This window comes from Solenopsis invicta, chromosome 6 (genome assembly GCF_016802725.1).
Source record: "Solenopsis invicta isolate M01_SB chromosome 6, UNIL_Sinv_3.0, whole genome shotgun sequence".
Classification (NCBI taxonomy): domain Eukaryota; kingdom Metazoa; phylum Arthropoda; class Insecta; order Hymenoptera; family Formicidae; genus Solenopsis; species Solenopsis invicta.
This window is the reverse complement of record NC_052669.1, coordinates 9,376,785-9,394,758: the sequence shown is the minus strand read 5'-3', so window position 1 is coordinate 9,394,758 and position 17,974 is coordinate 9,376,785. Positions and strand designations below refer to the sequence as shown.

At 31.7% G+C, this 17,974-nt stretch overlaps 3 protein-coding genes across 5 annotated transcripts in view; 2 read left to right on the top strand and 1 right to left on the bottom strand.

The window, feature by feature from the left end:
* The window catches only part of LOC113003834, a 94,648-nt gene that overhangs the window by 57,500 nt on the left and 19,174 nt on the right, over positions 1 to 17,974 (bottom strand). The window lies entirely within an intron of this gene.
* LOC105196873 lies at positions 3,919 to 4,818 on the top strand. The gene is made up of 2 exons (XM_026135046.2): positions 3,919 to 4,113; positions 4,461 to 4,818. The coding sequence occupies exons 1-2, from the start codon at positions 3,928 to 3,930 to the stop codon at positions 4,659 to 4,661; spliced, it is 387 nt and encodes a 128-aa protein (XP_025990831.2). The 5' UTR covers positions 3,919 to 3,927; the 3' UTR covers positions 4,662 to 4,818.
* Positions 9,049 to 16,686, top strand: LOC105195395. Its single transcript, XM_026135047.2, has 4 exons — positions 9,049 to 9,168; positions 12,320 to 12,374; positions 15,227 to 15,385; positions 15,630 to 16,686. Exons 2-4 carry the CDS (start codon positions 12,330 to 12,332, stop codon positions 15,816 to 15,818), a joined length of 393 nt encoding a protein of 130 aa, XP_025990832.1. The 5' UTR covers positions 9,049 to 9,168; positions 12,320 to 12,329; the 3' UTR covers positions 15,819 to 16,686.

Genomic DNA, 17,974 nt, shown 5'->3' with positions numbered 1-17,974 from the left:
AAAAACGAAACGCAACGCCAGTAATTTTTATTTCTGCCAACTGCGTTATTTTTACTAGTAATAACCAAACCCATTTTCAAACAGACTATATATAGTGCTATGGAAAAGAAAGCTTCTGCGCAAGGTCCAAAATATATCATAAAACACATTAATTTTTAATTTTAGATACCTGAATTAATCAAAAATACCTCATATTTATTTTGTTATATAAATATATTTTTCAATAGGGATGACATAATTTTGTTTTGAAAGTGACTCTTTAACTTTAAAACGTTGAATTGTAAAGTCTTTAAAAGTTTTTTGTTGTAAAATATGATTTTTAAAAAAGTGGATTTTTACACACCCAAAAATACCTCAGATTCTCCTTGTTACATAATTATACTTTTTAAAAAGAATAACAATGTCATAATTTTTTTTTGAAAGTATGACTCTTTAGCTTTAAAACGCCGTATTTTATTAAAATCCTTAAAAGTTTTTTGGTGCAAAGATATGATTTAAAAAAAAATGGATTTTTAAACAATTTTTTATTTTTGCCTAATGGTTTTTTCTTTATAACCTCACAATAAAATATTTTTCGCCAATGCTATTTGTACAGTCACATTTCTGAGATTCCAAATTTTTATTTAAAAAAAAATGTTGAGAAATATTGATTTGAACCAAAGTTATAGCTTCTCAAAGCTGAAAAAGTCTCCCAGATCTAAAAATGTATTACGTATTCTACGGGATTGGTGAGTTAACTATAGCAATGTTGATACTTTAATGACAGAGAAGTTATAGTAAAAAAGATTTTTACTCGTAACTTTTGCAACGTACTTTTAGAAATTTTTTTCAATTAAACGATTTGATTGTATACAACCGATTCATTTTTTCGCATTTAAGGATGAAAAGAAGAATATATAACAATTGAATAGTAATTTAGAATTTTTTTATTTTAATACGCGATGCTAGGGCCTATAATTTGAACACAAGAGTATCATTTCATTTTACTTAACAAACACTTACGAAGAATTTGAAATAGAGCAGAAACGTACATCACCTTACAATATAATATATTTGTCACGTCGATTGATCTTTACAGATGAGAATCATTAATATATCATCAAAAGAGTTCAACACGTTATTTCGGGAACACTTTCGGCAATAGTGCCAGCAACCTTCTACATCCTCGCCATTCTCTTGTTAAAAGCGCGGACGTTCCATTGGAAAATTTCCAAAACGCCTTTCACAGTGTCGCGTGTTCGCCGATCGTATCGAAATCTGATCGTAAAACTTCGTTTTTACAGTTGTCGAAGACTTTGGATTTGTTGAAGCTGTGATCGCGCTCGTGTGAAGAGCACGGAGCATCAGCGATAAAAGAAATTCAAAAATATAAGAAAAGTTCTCGTGCAATTTTATATTATTGAATACGACTGAAAGGCGAAAGTATTTCTCTTTTGAATATCTAATCTAAGAATCTGTATATCCCCTCTAATATTTGCACATATAAAGAGGAATTGTAGAGTTTAACTTGAGAATGGAGGCTTCGTGTCTGCATGCACATGTCGAAATACGGTAAAAAGAAAAGATAAAGATCGAGGAAGCTTAGAACTAGGAGGAGAAAAGTATCTACTTGCTGACTTGGCGCGTCCTAATGCAAATCAAATGTATGGATCTGTTGTATCAAAGGAGAATGTGCACGTCGGTCGTTTAACTATTTGACGGAGATGAATATCGAGATGAAGCAGACGAAGAAGTTAGCGATTTCACCATTCGGAGCAATTGCTGCCATTTTCTATCTTCTCAAAAAGAAACAACAATTTTTCTTTCGAGATATTAATTAAATAGAAGGACAATCTCAAAATAATTTCTATTGAAATAAAAATATTTAAAAAATTCATTCCTTAAAAATAATCAAGAGGCGTGGTCGCGACTCGTAAATCTATAGTTACAAAAAAATTATATATAATTACGCACTAATCACGTTTTATATTACATAATTCCTGCATTGCATCTGTCTTCTTAAATTGTCTAAGAACCGGTTTTATTAACGTCGAGTAATTTGAACTGAGATAAAATTGATTTTCTGTTTGTATTCTTGATGGAGACTCTAATAATTGGCATAAATTGATTACGGATGTCGTTCCTGTCATTGTTCATTTGTCAGATAAGACCCAGGAATGTCGCGTTCAGTTGCTACATTTAGGTTAAACTGACAAAGAAATTTGCCGACAATTTGTGTTAATAATTAACGATTTAATGGTGAGTCTAGCCAAAAATAGAGAATCGATTGGGAAGAAGGATGAAGATGAGCTGGAGCTTCACAAACTCCAGGAAGTTGCCAAGCTTGAGGCTATGTATCACAACGGCGAAAAAAAGTTTCAGAGAAGAACGGATCTTTCGTACATCGTACACGTCAGTCTACATTTTGTTCAATTCGTAAGGAATCAAACGTGTTGAAAAATTTACTTCGCTCCGTGAACGAACTCGTGTAAAACGTTTATTTCGGAGTGAGAAGCCGATAGTAAGAAGTAATCACACTCTATCTTCAGTGTATAAAAAATATAATTAAAAGAAAAATGTATAAAAAATATACACGTATATTGCAAGAAGTAATAACGAATAACTCGATTCGTTATGCACAGTATTTTTACAAATTATTGAAATGTTCACTAGCAAATCTATCAAGCAAATCTAAAAAATATTTTCGCACATATTCAAAACAAATGCATCAGAGAAATATAATATTTCGTCACCGTCTCTTTGTACGAAAAAAACATGACACGTAATACGTTAAGATAACACATCGCTGTCGTTACGTGCCTCCATCCTAAGATGAAACAATTTTATGAAACAATACTACCGACCCAGTTTTTCAGTCGGGACTTCTCCGTCGTGACATGATTCAGTATAACAATAATTGCGACATCGATATTTTTATTATGTAATCGGATATGTTATGTGCGTCGCGTATCAAATACGCATCGGAGATGCATGAGTACACGTAATTACGTGTGTACTTTGCGAATTCTAATCGCTTCAGGAAGAAGAAAACTGGCGGCTTCCCGCAGTGTTCGATTACTCGCGTTCTATTTCAACTGACGGTTTTGTCACGATCGGTGGAAACCTGCTAACAAGAGGCACAATACATATGCAAGTGAATATCATTCAGGATATCTCTCTCGTGATCTTCTTACAAAACTGCAACTTGCAGCGTTTTTGTTATCACCGTTATTGCTGCCATGTTTTCTTCTCATAATCTATTTATTAATCTACATTATTTTTTAAATTTTATCATTGAGAGTATTATTATTAATTTCCTGTCACTCTTTATGATGAATTCTTATGATGATAGCATTATGCACAGAGACAAGAGATTTTTTTTTTAGGTGATTACAATGGCTATCGAAATTTTTCATCACGTTCATCACTATATAAATGATCGAGCGCGAGAAAAGGACGACACTGTTCCAGCATTGCCAGAGGAAAGAAATCCCATTTTTTTCTTGTATCCCATCTGCATGCTGATGAACCTTGTTCTTATGAGTCTCTGGCTTGTTAAAAAGATAATTCCGGAAAACCCTTTGATGGTAAATTTTTTTCTCAAAAACGCTAAGACGTGTCAAATATATGCGACAAGTGTCCTAACAATTAACTACAACGGCTATAACTCTTGATATAATTTAAAGAAAAAAAAAACCTTAAATATCATTGTAATGCTGCACACGATTCGAGCCTCTCTTCTTTATAATAATGACAATTAATCTGATATTACCGCCGGTAAATAACTTTTATCTCAACGTACGTCTCTCATTCTATACGCAGAATTAGTTGTCCCAATACAGGTGCAATGTAATAAACAAAATTTTAACTGCGCGTATCCATATTAAATAATCATGCGTTGGTGTAACAACGAAGCCTCTCACAATGTGCGCGACAGGAGCTATTCTGATGCTCGTGACAGGAATAATGGAGATGAAACACGCCGATATGTATATCGACATTACCGAATTTACTGACGAAGAAATATTGGAGCATCCTATCTTCATTCATAATTTTGTAATGTGCATATTATCGATCTTCGTTATGACTCTGTATCTAATTCAAGCGTGGGTTCTCTTCGACCAATGGCAGTGGGTAAGAACCTAAGAGCAATTATATGTTGTTAAATATTACGTAAGATATATCTTTTTTTTAAAATTTATTATATTTTTCTCTATAATATATTTTCATTACATGCAACGTTTCTATATAAAAAAAAAACAACATGGGTTGTAAGTTACAATTATGTAACGCTGACTTGAATTCTTCGGAAGAACAATAGTTCACATTTTTATAGACTATTTAAGACAGCGAATAAATCAACAATATTTTATTTTTATTAGGACTTAAGTGATTTTTTCAGCATAGTCTTTTTTTTATTTATCTTGAACTATTTAATTAGATCAATACACGGAGAGAGACGTAAATGTTTGTGATTTTAGATTCGAAAGGAGCAAGATAGTAGTGGATCTTGCGGTTCCAAGTCTAGCATAGACACTGACGAAAGCGGTCATTCTGTAATAGAAGAAAAGATCAGTGAACACGATTCTGATCAAGAGATTGAAGAACTGGCGCCAATTCCTACACTGAAAGAGTTGATCGCCCGCACTGAGATCATAGATAGTGCTGTAAGAATGAGCTGAGAAATTTACCGTTTATTCGCAATTCTAGCAACATCTTGGATCTTGAAATGTGCCATGTTTTCCTGCACTGAATAAAAAAAAGGAATGTTCTGTGTCTAGATGCAGGATAACCCCTGATTTCCATGCATGTGTTACCATATGTCAATCTCTATGAGTTACTCTTAGCAAATGCGTACTTTTTTCAAATGCGCGCGTTTGTTATGATGCATGAAGGAAACCAGGGGATAAAGATTCTATTTTTGGTCTGTAGAAAACACACAACATTGACCGTTCTAGTTGTAAGGTTATCAAATGATCAGTAGAACGATTTTTTTGAAATTTCAATAAGGATATACAATACTTGTGCATTTAAAAAATGTTAAAATATAAAAAGACTTAAAAGATTCTTAAAAAAAAAAAAATTAAGTTTGGCAATTTTTATATAATCTGGAATAAATCGAGGAAATTTTATTTTACCTTTAGGAAGAGGACGACGAACCAATACTCTATTGCTGTTTCGTCGATTGGTATAATTATATGAAAATGAAAATGGAAAGCAAACCAAAGCACGAGTTTCGAATAATTCACGTCATGTAAAGTGTTTGGAATTTTTTTCATAAGAATTGTTGATAATACATTGAATGTATTAAGAATAGCGATAGCTGGTACATTGCTTTCATCGCTGTTATTCTGAAATCGTTGGATAACCATTACTACGCCATCTTGAGAGATTCTCAAACGTCAGGCAGTGAAGCTATTCATTGCTCTGCGCATAAAACAGCTAACTTGTAACAAAGCCTAAGCTGTCCCTAAAATAAATATGTATTTTCGTACAGTATTTGCTTGTGTAATAAATTTTTTTTAGCAACATTTTATTATAATTTTTTTTATTTCTACAATTAACTTGATAAAACATAAATAATTTTGACAGAGAGAAATAATAATAACGTAAAGATATATATATATATATATGTATGTATATGTACATTTATTTATTTATTTATTTATTTATTAGGGTGACCACTAAGGGAAAAAGAGAGGAAATTCCTCCCTTTTCAAAATTGCTAAATGAAAACAATGAATTGAGAATAGAGAATACAGAAAATCTTTTTAATTTAGCTTTGTAATACAGATAATCACTGCTAGCCAATCAAAAACATTGAGATGCTTTGCGATCATACAGCTTTCTCTTTTACCTAGATGGACTGCGTTCGAAAATTGTACTCGTCGAGTAGAGTTACTTTGAGTGACCAAATAGGACGAAGAAATATTAAAATTTCTTGATACTGTAAAGGCTGTGTTGATGGTGCAATACAATTTTAAGGATGTGCAATGTCAGCACTTTTACAACAATGTTGTAAATAATAAAAAATTTTTAGACTTTTGCAAGACAAAAGCTGAATATAAAGACAACAAAGAAAACGAGCATTGAAAAGACTTATTTTATTTTAAAAGATATTTTTAAAATGTTTTATTTTTTTAGTTAACTTTTGTTTAAAAGATTGCAAAAAGTACATTAAATATGTGATTAAATATTATTTTCAGTTAAATTGTTAAATACAATTAAAAAACCGTGTAAAAAAAATGTTTTTATGTTTTTCTTCGGTTATCACCTAGTAAAATGCTCCCCCATTTTCCTTCCTTTTGAAAAATTCCCTCCCTTTTCAATTTTGAAGTTGGTCAAACTAATTATATGATAAACATTTCTTTTATATATCTTTACAACAAATCTCTATATTGAAAATACTTTATACAATCAAATAATATATCTTTAAATCGTTATATTAATAAAGTGACTATTTTTACAATAATACGATAATATTTCACGGAAATTGATGATATCAATATTTAGTGTATTACGGAAAGGTATTACGGAAATGATTCATACTGATAAAAAAAGACTTATGTACATACGTGCATTAAAATCTGTCTATGAGTGAATCTTTTCAAAGAAATTGCTAATTTTATATTACGACTCAATTAATTATTATATAGGCAATGTATGTACATTTAATTATATTTGTATATTTATAATTTAATTATATTTAAGCATTTTTCTGCTACATTTCCGACTTAAGCGTTTTTCGGCGACGCTTCCGATTTAAGCGTTTTTCGGCTACACTTCCGATTTAAATGTTATTTGCTCGGTTTTTCGGCTATATTTCTGGTTTAATATTTATTATTCATAAATTTTGTTTAACTAAAGAAAAATATATTTTTATTAAAAAAGTTTTAAAAAGACATGATAGATGATGCTGCATTTAGTGAGAGATTCCATAATAATCGCATTATTTTAATTTATTTAATTTTAATAATAAAGTAGTACTGCGGTAACGGAAACTGGGATGCATTTTCATAGAGTGCTAATTCATGTTTAGTACAGTTTTTGTCATTAAAATTTTGACAGTTTAAAACAACATCCAATAAGGTTTTATTTGCATTAAAATAGTGTTCGGTTATTTTAACACTTTGCCAATCTATAAAGCAGAACAAGTGTAAAAAATTCTTAATTTTGTGAGTGAATTTTCACCCAGAATAGTGTTAATGTAAGGAAAAATATGAGTAACATTCTAGAGCTAATAATTTAACATGATAATTTAATTGCTTTTAATGCAATTTTATTTGTATACTGGATTCTAATAAGAGACCTTATTATATCGAGCGAAATCCACTGCGGGCGTGTTAATCGCAAGAATTCGGCGAAAACGCGTGTTGTATCACAACTGGCGAAAGGAGGCTAATGAACGCGAACGCGAACGGTCGTGGGTAATTTGCTGGCGGCGTAGTACACATGCATTTATGTGTATTCGTGCGTGTGTACGTTTGTTGTGTGGGTGGGTGTGGAAGAGCGGCGGCGGCGGAAATAAAGGCGGCTAAAATGTAACGTGAGTCGTACGCGAGCGTACAGGATAGATTCTAACAGGCACAACCATATGGGATATTTCGAGAGACTTCTCCACAACCGTCGTATCCTTCGCACGTGGGTAATACATGTTGAAGAATACGTGTGTGCTCTCGTATATCGGGCAACAGATGAGCCTTGTTATGCATGCCTGTACCGGTTACAGCATAAACTTCATGCAACGATTGACTTACACAGCAAAGACAAAATTCTATTCTAAATTTTGAGGCCGAGAAATAGGCCGAGTCGATTCACAAAAGATATTCTCCATTGTTCAGACTTTGAGATTGTCCCAAGATTAAAAAATTGTATTTTGTTGCTCACTCAAATTTAAAAGATCCTTATTTTTATAGAATTTTAATTAGACATTTAATTTTTGAAACATTTAATGTCAAGCAAAAACAAGAAACTTTTTTTTCTATAATATATTTTAGGTATTATTTATAAAATAAAACTCACGCCAGTCTCACATTATTCATGTTTCACTTTTCTTTTGAATTAATACGACGTAACGTCACCGCGTAGCAAATGATATGATGTCACACTCGAAGCGTAATCGATTGACGTAATCCTCGAGTCACTATCCGATTCTTGGATTTTTTTTTATTTCATAGATAATATCTCGTAATTGCGAAAAAGCAAACGATTAGTAAATAGCATCTTCGTATCTGTGACAAAACGAGACGAAATAAATGGCCAATTTAAAAATCAGATAGCTGACTAAATGACAACTATACTATTTTTAAAATAATTAACGAGTTCGCGATTATATCTACGCAAATTGTAACATTTGAACTAAATGCAAAATAACGTGATAAAATTAATTAGAGAAATGTCTTTGGAAAGATTAAAAATTCCATAGTTAATGTAAGCTTGACACGAAAATGTACTGTAATTATCAAAATAAGAACTTTAGAAAAATGTTACAAATCTCTGCTTTAGTTATTTTACGATAGTTATTTGAAGATACCTCGAATATTTGAGTAGCGTTTTTATTAGTAATTATTACAGACTATAAAATTAATTAATTTAATGCACTAATAAATTTCTGTAATAAAAAAATAATGTTTTAAAAATTATGGCTATTTATGGCTATTTCTATGTATTCAATTCTCTTGACAAATTATATTTTTAAAAATTTCTATTTTTTTATTAATTTTTTTAAAGCCTTTCTCCGATATATAAATATTAACTAAAATTAATTAAACTTGCAATAAACGTTTACGAAATTAGATAAGCACGACGCTTAGGGCGTCGCAAAGGATGCGTTGCAATTTCTTCGGCTTTCGTGAGTTTTTACGCTTTTGAGTACGCGACTTTGTCATTTTGTCGATCGCGTCGTCTTGCTAATCGTATTTTAATTTCGTTCTACATTAAAAACCGTGACAAAACGCCCGCTTATGGCAATATCCGAGCGGATTCACGGCCAAAATGAGCATCACTGAACCATAGCGTCCTGTGTTTGTCCGATGCGTGATGTAAAAGTCGGCGCGTTTCCGTCGATCGTAAAAATCGAGGCTAGCTGACGCGCCTCCACAATGCGTGGCTGGTCTTCAGCATCAGTCGTCGTTGAACCCTCGTCTCGCGAGCAGCTACGACCGTCCGGTAAATCGAAAGCGTGAAAACGTAAGTACGCCTTAATGACGCCGAACACGCCCGATGTGTGAATGAATGAATGAATGGATGAGTGGACTTGAAAGTTTTCCTTCTCGCGCATTTTGCAAAGCGTGAATTTTACGGAAACGCGAAGAATATCGACGCTAGTTTAAGACGCACCCGACGCTTGCTCCAGGCTCTTTGTTCGTGCTGTTCTTTTGTATGCTGGTTTGTGGGCTGACTAGCCTTGACCGGTTGGAATGAGATATTAGAATAAGAAGCGAGACGCTGCTTCGCTTGTATACAAATGTACGGAAATTATAACATATTCTGTGGCGAGATAGAAGATACTGCCAATTGAAACTAAATGTTGAATTTTTATTTCGAAAAATATTTTTTGAAAAAAATAATTTAAAAAATATATATATTTATAATAAATACGTATATAACTTATGTAATAAATTTATTATATACGCAACGTATGTGTGTATATATATATATTGTTAAAAAAAAACATAATTTACTTAAAATTTTAATTTTATTTTAATTTTACGTAATGAAACGTCAACTATTTTTATCAAGTAATGTGACCAATGTTATGCAAAACAATAATTTTATCTTTGAAGCAAATGATGCAATTGACGAAGAAAATAAGTAGGTGAACTTCGGATGCATCGCACATTTGTATATACGCAGTACAATATTTTTAATCAATAATAGAATGTAAGAAAAGATATAGACCTTAAGAATAAAGAGATATAAGATAATATCATATTATGTATCAAAATATAAATATATGTTTTGGAGCATTTTATATACACAATTTTGTTCCTTAAGTTTACAATAATTCTATCTGTCACAAAATGACAGCGTTAGCGACATTGTGGTTAGAAATATAACAAAATATTTATTTAATACTATTACGATACGAATACAAATATTAAGTAATTTTACAAACTGTTTTCATTATTTTTGGAAATATTTCTATAATTATTTATATATATATATATTTTTGCATCAATGCAAATATCAAAAAAATAAAAAATAAAAAAATAACATAGCGCTTCGAAGAGAAAAGAGTTTGAAAGAAATTATAAAAACGAAGTCAAGGCATCGTGAAAGTGTCTTCCTTTTCGGTGTTAAAAATGCGTTCCCCTTCCCAAGTGTTATATGACCGCGATTTACCCCTCAACATTTAATTTATGTCGTGTACTCGTTCGAAAGGTTATTGCGAATAATAACAAGATCTTGTTACCTATATCAAATTTTCGACATAATTACTGCGCAAGATAAATCATCTAAATAATCCATATTTTCATTTCGACACATCGACCATGAGCCAACACTATTTTATTTTAATTGTTCAATTTTCTGTATATTAATCATTTCTCATTGCTCGTATAATCAATTATTTTTAGATCAATTATTTTCTTAAAATAATTTCTACACATTTAAAAATACCTTTTAAGATAGACGCTTTTTAATGCTTATAATACTCACGTTAGATTCTTTATGAATTTTTTATATGAAATTAATAAGAATAATTATATGAATGCGCATATTTTGTATATTAATTTCCTGTTGAGGTAATATTTTTTTTCTGAACGCGGTTATCATAAATGATTCATTGAAACGTCATATATTAATTTCAATTGATGATTCAAGCAAGTGTGATTAAAAAATGCATTGCAGCGCTTGACATACTAACGAGCACGTCTTACCCATTGATACAAGCATGCAGAATGCACGTTCGCGCTATTTCTAGTTTTGTTGCATTTTACCCATCTTGGGTATGTCAGGGTCATTATACGTGCCGACGCATTCAAGTCAGAGATGACGTAAAGTTTGCATTAATGTAATTTTGGCGTGCGCAATATTTGCCTACGGCAATTAATAGTGCAGCAAAGTAATATTTCCTGATACTTGTTGCCACATTATTAATTAAAGATTTTAAATTATGATTGTCACGGTTTAAAGTTTAATGTATAATTATCCCACGAGTGTTCCCATTTGCATTCTCACTTTTCCCTCCTGGGAAAAGTATACAGAGGTTCGAACTCTGTGTGTAACGTCGCGAGAGTTACTCGATATATCTAAATATAGCACGGTGGCTGGCTGTTATTAAGTTCGAATATCTCGATTTTGTTAATTTCAATATGATAGCTATAGTACGATTATTTTGCCAATAAAATTGACATGCAAAGACATTGCATCAAAAGTAACGAAATAAATAAATATGTATTAAAGTTTATTAATATATTAAAGTATATAACATTTTTATCACTCGAAGAAATAGATCGAGTTTTATTACAAATAATTTCTGCATCAGAAGGCAAGTATAATATATAAAAGACAACACACAAGTTAAGAGCCTGCGGAAGTGATCAAAGAGTTGAATTTAGACTCGCAGTCATTAAAATAGCAATAAATGTCATGATGATATATTAAGGGTCATTGCAGTCACGACATGTCATCGAGGACTATATGAAGATACAATCAGTTGTAATGCTGCGTGCCTTCCGACTTGTGACACATATAAATGAAAGATCATAGATATGATGTTGATGACAATTTTCATTTGAATGCATAATAATTGCATATAAAAATGGAATCTTTCGATAAAATGAGATAAAGTAAACACTGCGTATTCAATTCAGTTCAGATGTAAGAAAAGAAAAAGAATTTAGTCTGCAAATTGCGTCATCTGTTTGCCAATTTATATGAAATGAAAGGCTTTAAATTCCTTTTAATTTTTTATTATGTAAATATATATTTCTAAATGCACAATCGCAAAGTGTAATTACGTTTCTGCCGAAGTTCACCAGACGTATGCATTAGTCACGTCTTGTCGAACAGTGTATTATTATTTTACAATACGTCTATGTCTTCTTCAGTAAAAGAGCAGGTATCACTTTAACAACATATACTTCCGGTTTCGTTTATATGACTGTAGTATTGTATCGATTGCGTGTCTTCGTTTCTCTTTACTGTTCATTACCTTTTCATGCGACTTACATTCCATGCTTATAGTCACTGTATTTGCATTTATACGTGCATTTTTAGTGCCCATCAACGGACACGTAATCGTAATTCGCCGCATAATAATTTTATAAATCCAGCATTCTTGTCCATTTAACGAATTGCACGCACGATTAATTCTGTATTTCTTTTCTACTTACAGATCAGACGAAATGGCTACCATTACGAGGTTGTCGATCATAAAATTGCTTGAGCTTGTAAGTATATTATTAAATAAGATACCTACGTTGAATAGGGGCCACTTAACTTATTTTTTTAAAACTCTAATAAAATTTTTTTAATTGTTTTAAATCTCTTTAATAGAGTTTAAAAAATTCTACACAATAGAGATTTTAAAAAATAAATAAATTATAATTAGACTTTATTCAGCTTAGATGTCTTATAAGTAACTAGTTACTACACCATTGGATCAAGTTTCAACTACTAAGCAGTATTTTATCTTCGTGAAAAAGTGCAGATTTATTAATATATGATTTAAGTGATAAATTACAGCATAAATTCTATTATATAATCATCCATTGTACAAATACAGCATTAGAGGCAAGAAAAATTATGAAGTGACAAATGAGTTTGTCAATGTAAATGCAACCGTATAATGTCATTACAATATATTAATTAGCATAATCGGAAAGTAGTATTTGCGAACTAGAAGAATAGATTACTGTATTGAGTTCTTTTATTCTCAATATTTTGCGTAGAAAACTAGGTTCTTGAGAAACTGCAAGGCTCGAAGTTGAGCTACATAAACCTATCAGTGTTTCTTGCACACGTATTTCCAGCCGTAAGGGAAACACTATCCCCGAGGTCGACCCATACTCCTGTAAAAGATCCATCACGTGCCCTCGAATTTATTTTTAACATTACTGCGCTGTTCCTTCCGATCGATTGATCCAATGATTTCTCGCGTTGCCAGCGTTCATTGCAGATTTTGATCGTGCGCTTTCGAGATCGAGAAAATAGACGTACGCGAAAAGCCGGCGTATATTGTTGGCGTATTGTCGCGCGACATTCCGCGCTGCATATCTTTCGCGATTCGTAAGGCGGCAAGAATGGAGAGTGACATAATCCACACTGATTACTGTACAAGAGCGGTTCCCTCTCTTCTTATTACGGTTCGCTTTAAGTTGTCCGGAAGTCTACGTACGAATCGGTACGAGAGACTTCCGTTGGAATTCTTCGGGATCTACGTGCCGTGAGAAGCTCGCGCCCTTTGTATAATGAGTTTCTCATGTCAGTTGCATTATTCACCCTGCTATTCTGTTTCGATTTCCTATACTAACATATCGTTTTGGAGTCAATCAAAAGTTCTAAAGAATAAAAAAGTTTGGGTCAACAGACGAAATGTCATCAAAATAGTAGTAAAAAAATTTTTAATAAAATATTAGTAAGAAAATAAAACATGTTTTGGATCAAACGAAACAGAAGAACTTAGCAATGAAAAATTATAATTCGATAACTAAATTTTGATAACACTGCATAAAAATAATATATTGTGTCGCGTAATAATCAAAGTTAATATAATATTAAAAATAGAATAAATAATAAATAAATATAATAAAAAGCATTAATCAGAACAACCAAGTTTTTAAAAACAGCTGTTCTGCTAAAATATTTATCTCGCTAAGCACACACAACTATCTAGCTTTGCTTACAGATTTACGCTGACTCTTAACGTTGCCCGTTGATATTTTAACCACACCTGGCGAGTCTATATAATTTTAGCTCTTTTAGTTTCATTTGATTTTCTGTTAAAATCTTAACGATGCAATGTTATTTCGCAATAACTTTTCAACTAAACAGCTCAAAACATTTTGTTTTGCACGATGACGAATCGCGTAACGATACATTTGCATTAATTTGTAAACGAAAAGCATTGCGTTCAAAGTTAATTAATCAATGGTATTAGTACGCAGCATTAAAGTTGAATATAAAAGACAATTTCAATGCTTGTTCTGCATGAAATAAAAAATTATCATACAAATATATTCATGCGTCGAATGCATGACTTAAACTGATTGAAACGTATACCTAGATGAATTTATTGCGCTGCTTTCTTATACACGATTAGAATACATATTTATATTGCTAATATGTACCATGCTATACGATGGCACTCCTTAGTGACGAGTAGCTCTCGGCTAGTAAATGCGACGTATCGCATTCTTATCGAAGCTACACACGTGGATGACCAAGTGCGGTATTCTTTGAGATACACTGTATTTGGCGTCAAACGAATGCGTTCATTGCATCAAGGCTAACCGGTGCAATTTTAATGTTGACGCCACGGATGACTTCGAGATGAAAAATTATGTAATTGCGTAATATAAAACGCTCATAAATTTAGTTTTTATCCCTCGCACACATTTTCTTATTGGCAACTGCTATTGCCTGCCCAATTAGCCAGAGAGATAATCTGTATTAATATTTAATTTCTCATTCTATTATACAGATATTGTAGAGATAAAAATCGACTTCTTTTTTCACTGAATAAAAAAATATGTAAATTTATGTATATATATATATATATATATATATATATATATATATATATATATATTGCTTGTATATAATTCTACGGACACTCCATAAATTTTTGAGGATCAGTCTGTTGATCGCAGGCGCCTTCTCACAGATAACAATATACTCGGAGTACTCTTATTATGTTTATAACCATGTTAATAGTTATACCGACTATACCGAACGATCAGAATTATGACCTGTTGTCTAGAAATAAAGTCGCCAACTGGGGCAGTAGTGGACAATATTTTATTTATGATGGAATTGAAAGAGAGTCGACGTACTTACTCTCCCCGAGCCGACCCAGTTTTGTGAGCGATATCCGTACCTTCACTTTGTAACAAAAAAAAAAATAATAATAATAAAATAAACTGTTATAGTTTCCATATGAAGGTAAAGACGAGAGATGATTGAGAGTACAATAAAGCTTTATGAACTTTGTTTCTAATGAAAGAGAAGATAAAAAGAAATAATTTAGCGCGTATAGCTTAAAAAGGATTTTCGTCCATTAAAGGTATATTTTTGATCACAGGTCTTGGTGTGCATCCTTATCGGATTGCACTACCACTCTTTCAATGCGGGAGATCAACCTACCGCGATGATAACTATGGGCACCTTTGGGGGATATCTGATTATTCTGGTCGGCCTGTTTATCGGCAGCGTGATGGGAACACCAGTGAACCGCCGTGTGGTACGTTTCAGCGCATATTGCAAGTTATATTTTTACAGAATCGTAATATAAAATTATTATATAAATTAAATGATACTGTAAAAATCAAAGATACTGCTAAGATTGAAGAATTAATGAATATTAAAGAAACTAAATTTAAATTTGATACATTAATTTATGTGTACGTTTTCATAACAAATTATTGATGATTAATAGAGTATGAATTATAATAGCATTTTTACTAAATGTGTTTTATATCTTGTAGGATCTCTTCTTCTCGCTCATTGGATGCGCCCTGTTCATCGCCGCGGGCTCGCTCAACATCGACTTCTTCCAGAAGATGGGATGGAAGTCCACGTTCCGCGATACCGGCTTGGCTAAAGGTTCTCTCAGTATTATCGAGGGTATAGTTTTTCTTGTAGACGCGTTCCTCACCTTTCGCGGGGAGAATTGAGATCTGAGTCGCTTTTAAGTTACAACGAGGGACTGCACGGTCGGCAAATCAGTGTTAATCACATTCCGCGATCAAACGGAAAATCATTTCTAATCTGTAAGGGATTGGATACTGCCAAAGAGTTTCCCCACGAAGGGAAACTTTCTTTTCAGCCGGGTAGCCAGCCAAGTGTGGGCGGACGCGAGTCACACGCGCGGCGCGGCGTCGCGAAGTACCGCCGATTTCTCTGAATTATGCGAAGCACGAGTTACGAAGCTTCGTGAAATTCACGACTTGTGCCATTTGTTTTGCACTTCGCGCGAAGTGTCCGTTTCATCAAGATCGATCCACGTTTCTTTAACTCGTTCAACTTTTCAAAATTTCGATTTAAAACTTTTAGAAATTTAACGAGAATATTTGTATAAGATACTTTTTCTCATTAATAAAGAAAAATCTTGTAGACGGTAATCACGCTTTCAAGAATAAATGTGACTTCGCGACGATATTTAATTGATGATAGTACAAAACGTGCAGGGATCACATGCGACAATGATATATATATATATATATTTACTTGATATGTTATTAATAAGTGGCAGTCCCTTCATAGAAGCAGGCCAGTTGGTATCATAATCATTAATAATGTACTGATATCGCACTTGTAATTTTAAGTCATGCTATTCTGAGATTTGACATGTAGCGATAAGAAACAAAAAGAATGATAACATCATGACATTTATATATGACGTCATTTGATTGTATCTCGGCGCTGAATAAATTTGTTGTGCCCGCCGTCCTTTCACGAGTATTCGCAAAATATTTATCTTTGATTTGTACGTTTTTACGCTAAGACTTCAATAATAATAAAGAAAAATTATGAATAAAAAGATATTTTCGTATTATTTGCATTCGTATTCCTATATACAACACCTCCTCTGTGCGAAAAATGAGAAAATATTTACAAATGGTTCAGTCGTTATCACATTGAACAAACCAAATGCGATGTTACGTAATAAGATACCGGAAGTTTTATGATGTAATTTTCTGTACAGATAAATTTTGAAAACAATGTTAAACTAATTTTCAATCAAACTTTGAATAATTTAATCGACGATTAATTTTGTTAATGGATAGAATCTTAATATTTTTATTAATGGATAGATTTTTAATATTTTTGTTGTTGTTTGATGCACAGAGATTAGTAATAGTAAATTATATAATTAATTATATAATTTAATATAGTTTTATATACAGGAGTATTCAGCAACAGATAAAAGAAAATTTAATATTCTTCATTAAATAATAAAATACAACAAAAATCAAGAATAACAAAACTGCAATTAAGATTTTGTTTTTTTAATTATAAATATTCAAATAGTCATCACGTGCTTTAAAAACTTTTTACGTTGTTGAATATTCAAATATTCAGCATTAAAATCGAGAATAATAAAAATTTTAGTAAAAGCTTTATTTTTTAATTATAATTTTTTAATTATAATGTTTAAATGTGTCATCTGCTTTAAACACTTTTAATGTTAATATTTAAATATTTATTATAATTACAAAACCAAGTCTTAATTGCAATTTTGGTATTTTTAATTTTTTGGTTTTTGTCTTATTTTATTATCTAGAATCACTTTTTAAATTTTCTCTTACCTGTAGATTAGAGACCACATCCGCATATAGTTTAATTATATATAATATTAGAAAAGAGGGTAAATATGGCACCCATTTTTATTTTATTGAATAACTTTGTTTATAATTAATATTTTCTATTGAAACTTGAACGATTACATTTGTCAGAGTGTTGTTTGACAGATTCTAGACTCAAAGTAATGAAATATTTATTATTTAGGACGTGATTTATAAAAATCTAATGCACTGCATAATCGGTGGAAGAAAAAAAGTGGTTGTAATATAGGTACCCATAAAAATAATTTTAAAAAATTAGTTCAGTTTAAAAGAAATACAGTACCTTACAAAATTATATACTTTTAATTTTCCATTGTTTACAATTTTCCTGATTTAGTATTTTGCTGCGTTTAGAAATTTTAGAAATACTATTAGAAATTTAATTAAAAATATCATTTTATCCCTGTTTAACATTAAACAACAAGCGTAAAATGATGTCTCTAATGCTTCTAAACACCGCTCTTTAGAATGACAATCGATTTATG

Bases quoted from the DNA above. Each gene is read 5' to 3' on its own strand.
- LOC105196873 (XM_026135046.2), top strand. From the start codon at position 3,928: ATGCTCGTGACAGGAATAATGGAGATGAAACACGCCGATATGTATATC. The intron at 4,114-4,460 runs GTAAGAACCTAA...TTGTGATTTTAG, and splicing joins TCTTCGACCAATGGCAGTGG to ATTCGAAAGGAGCAAGATAG.
- LOC105195395 (XM_026135047.2), top strand. From the start codon at position 12,330: ATGGCTACCATTACGAGGTTGTCGATCATAAAATTGCTTGAGCTT. The intron at 12,375-15,226 runs GTAAGTATATTA...TTTTGATCACAG, and splicing joins TCATAAAATTGCTTGAGCTT to GTCTTGGTGTGCATCCTTAT. The intron at 15,386-15,629 runs GTACGTTTCAGC...TATATCTTGTAG, and splicing joins CACCAGTGAACCGCCGTGTG to GATCTCTTCTTCTCGCTCAT.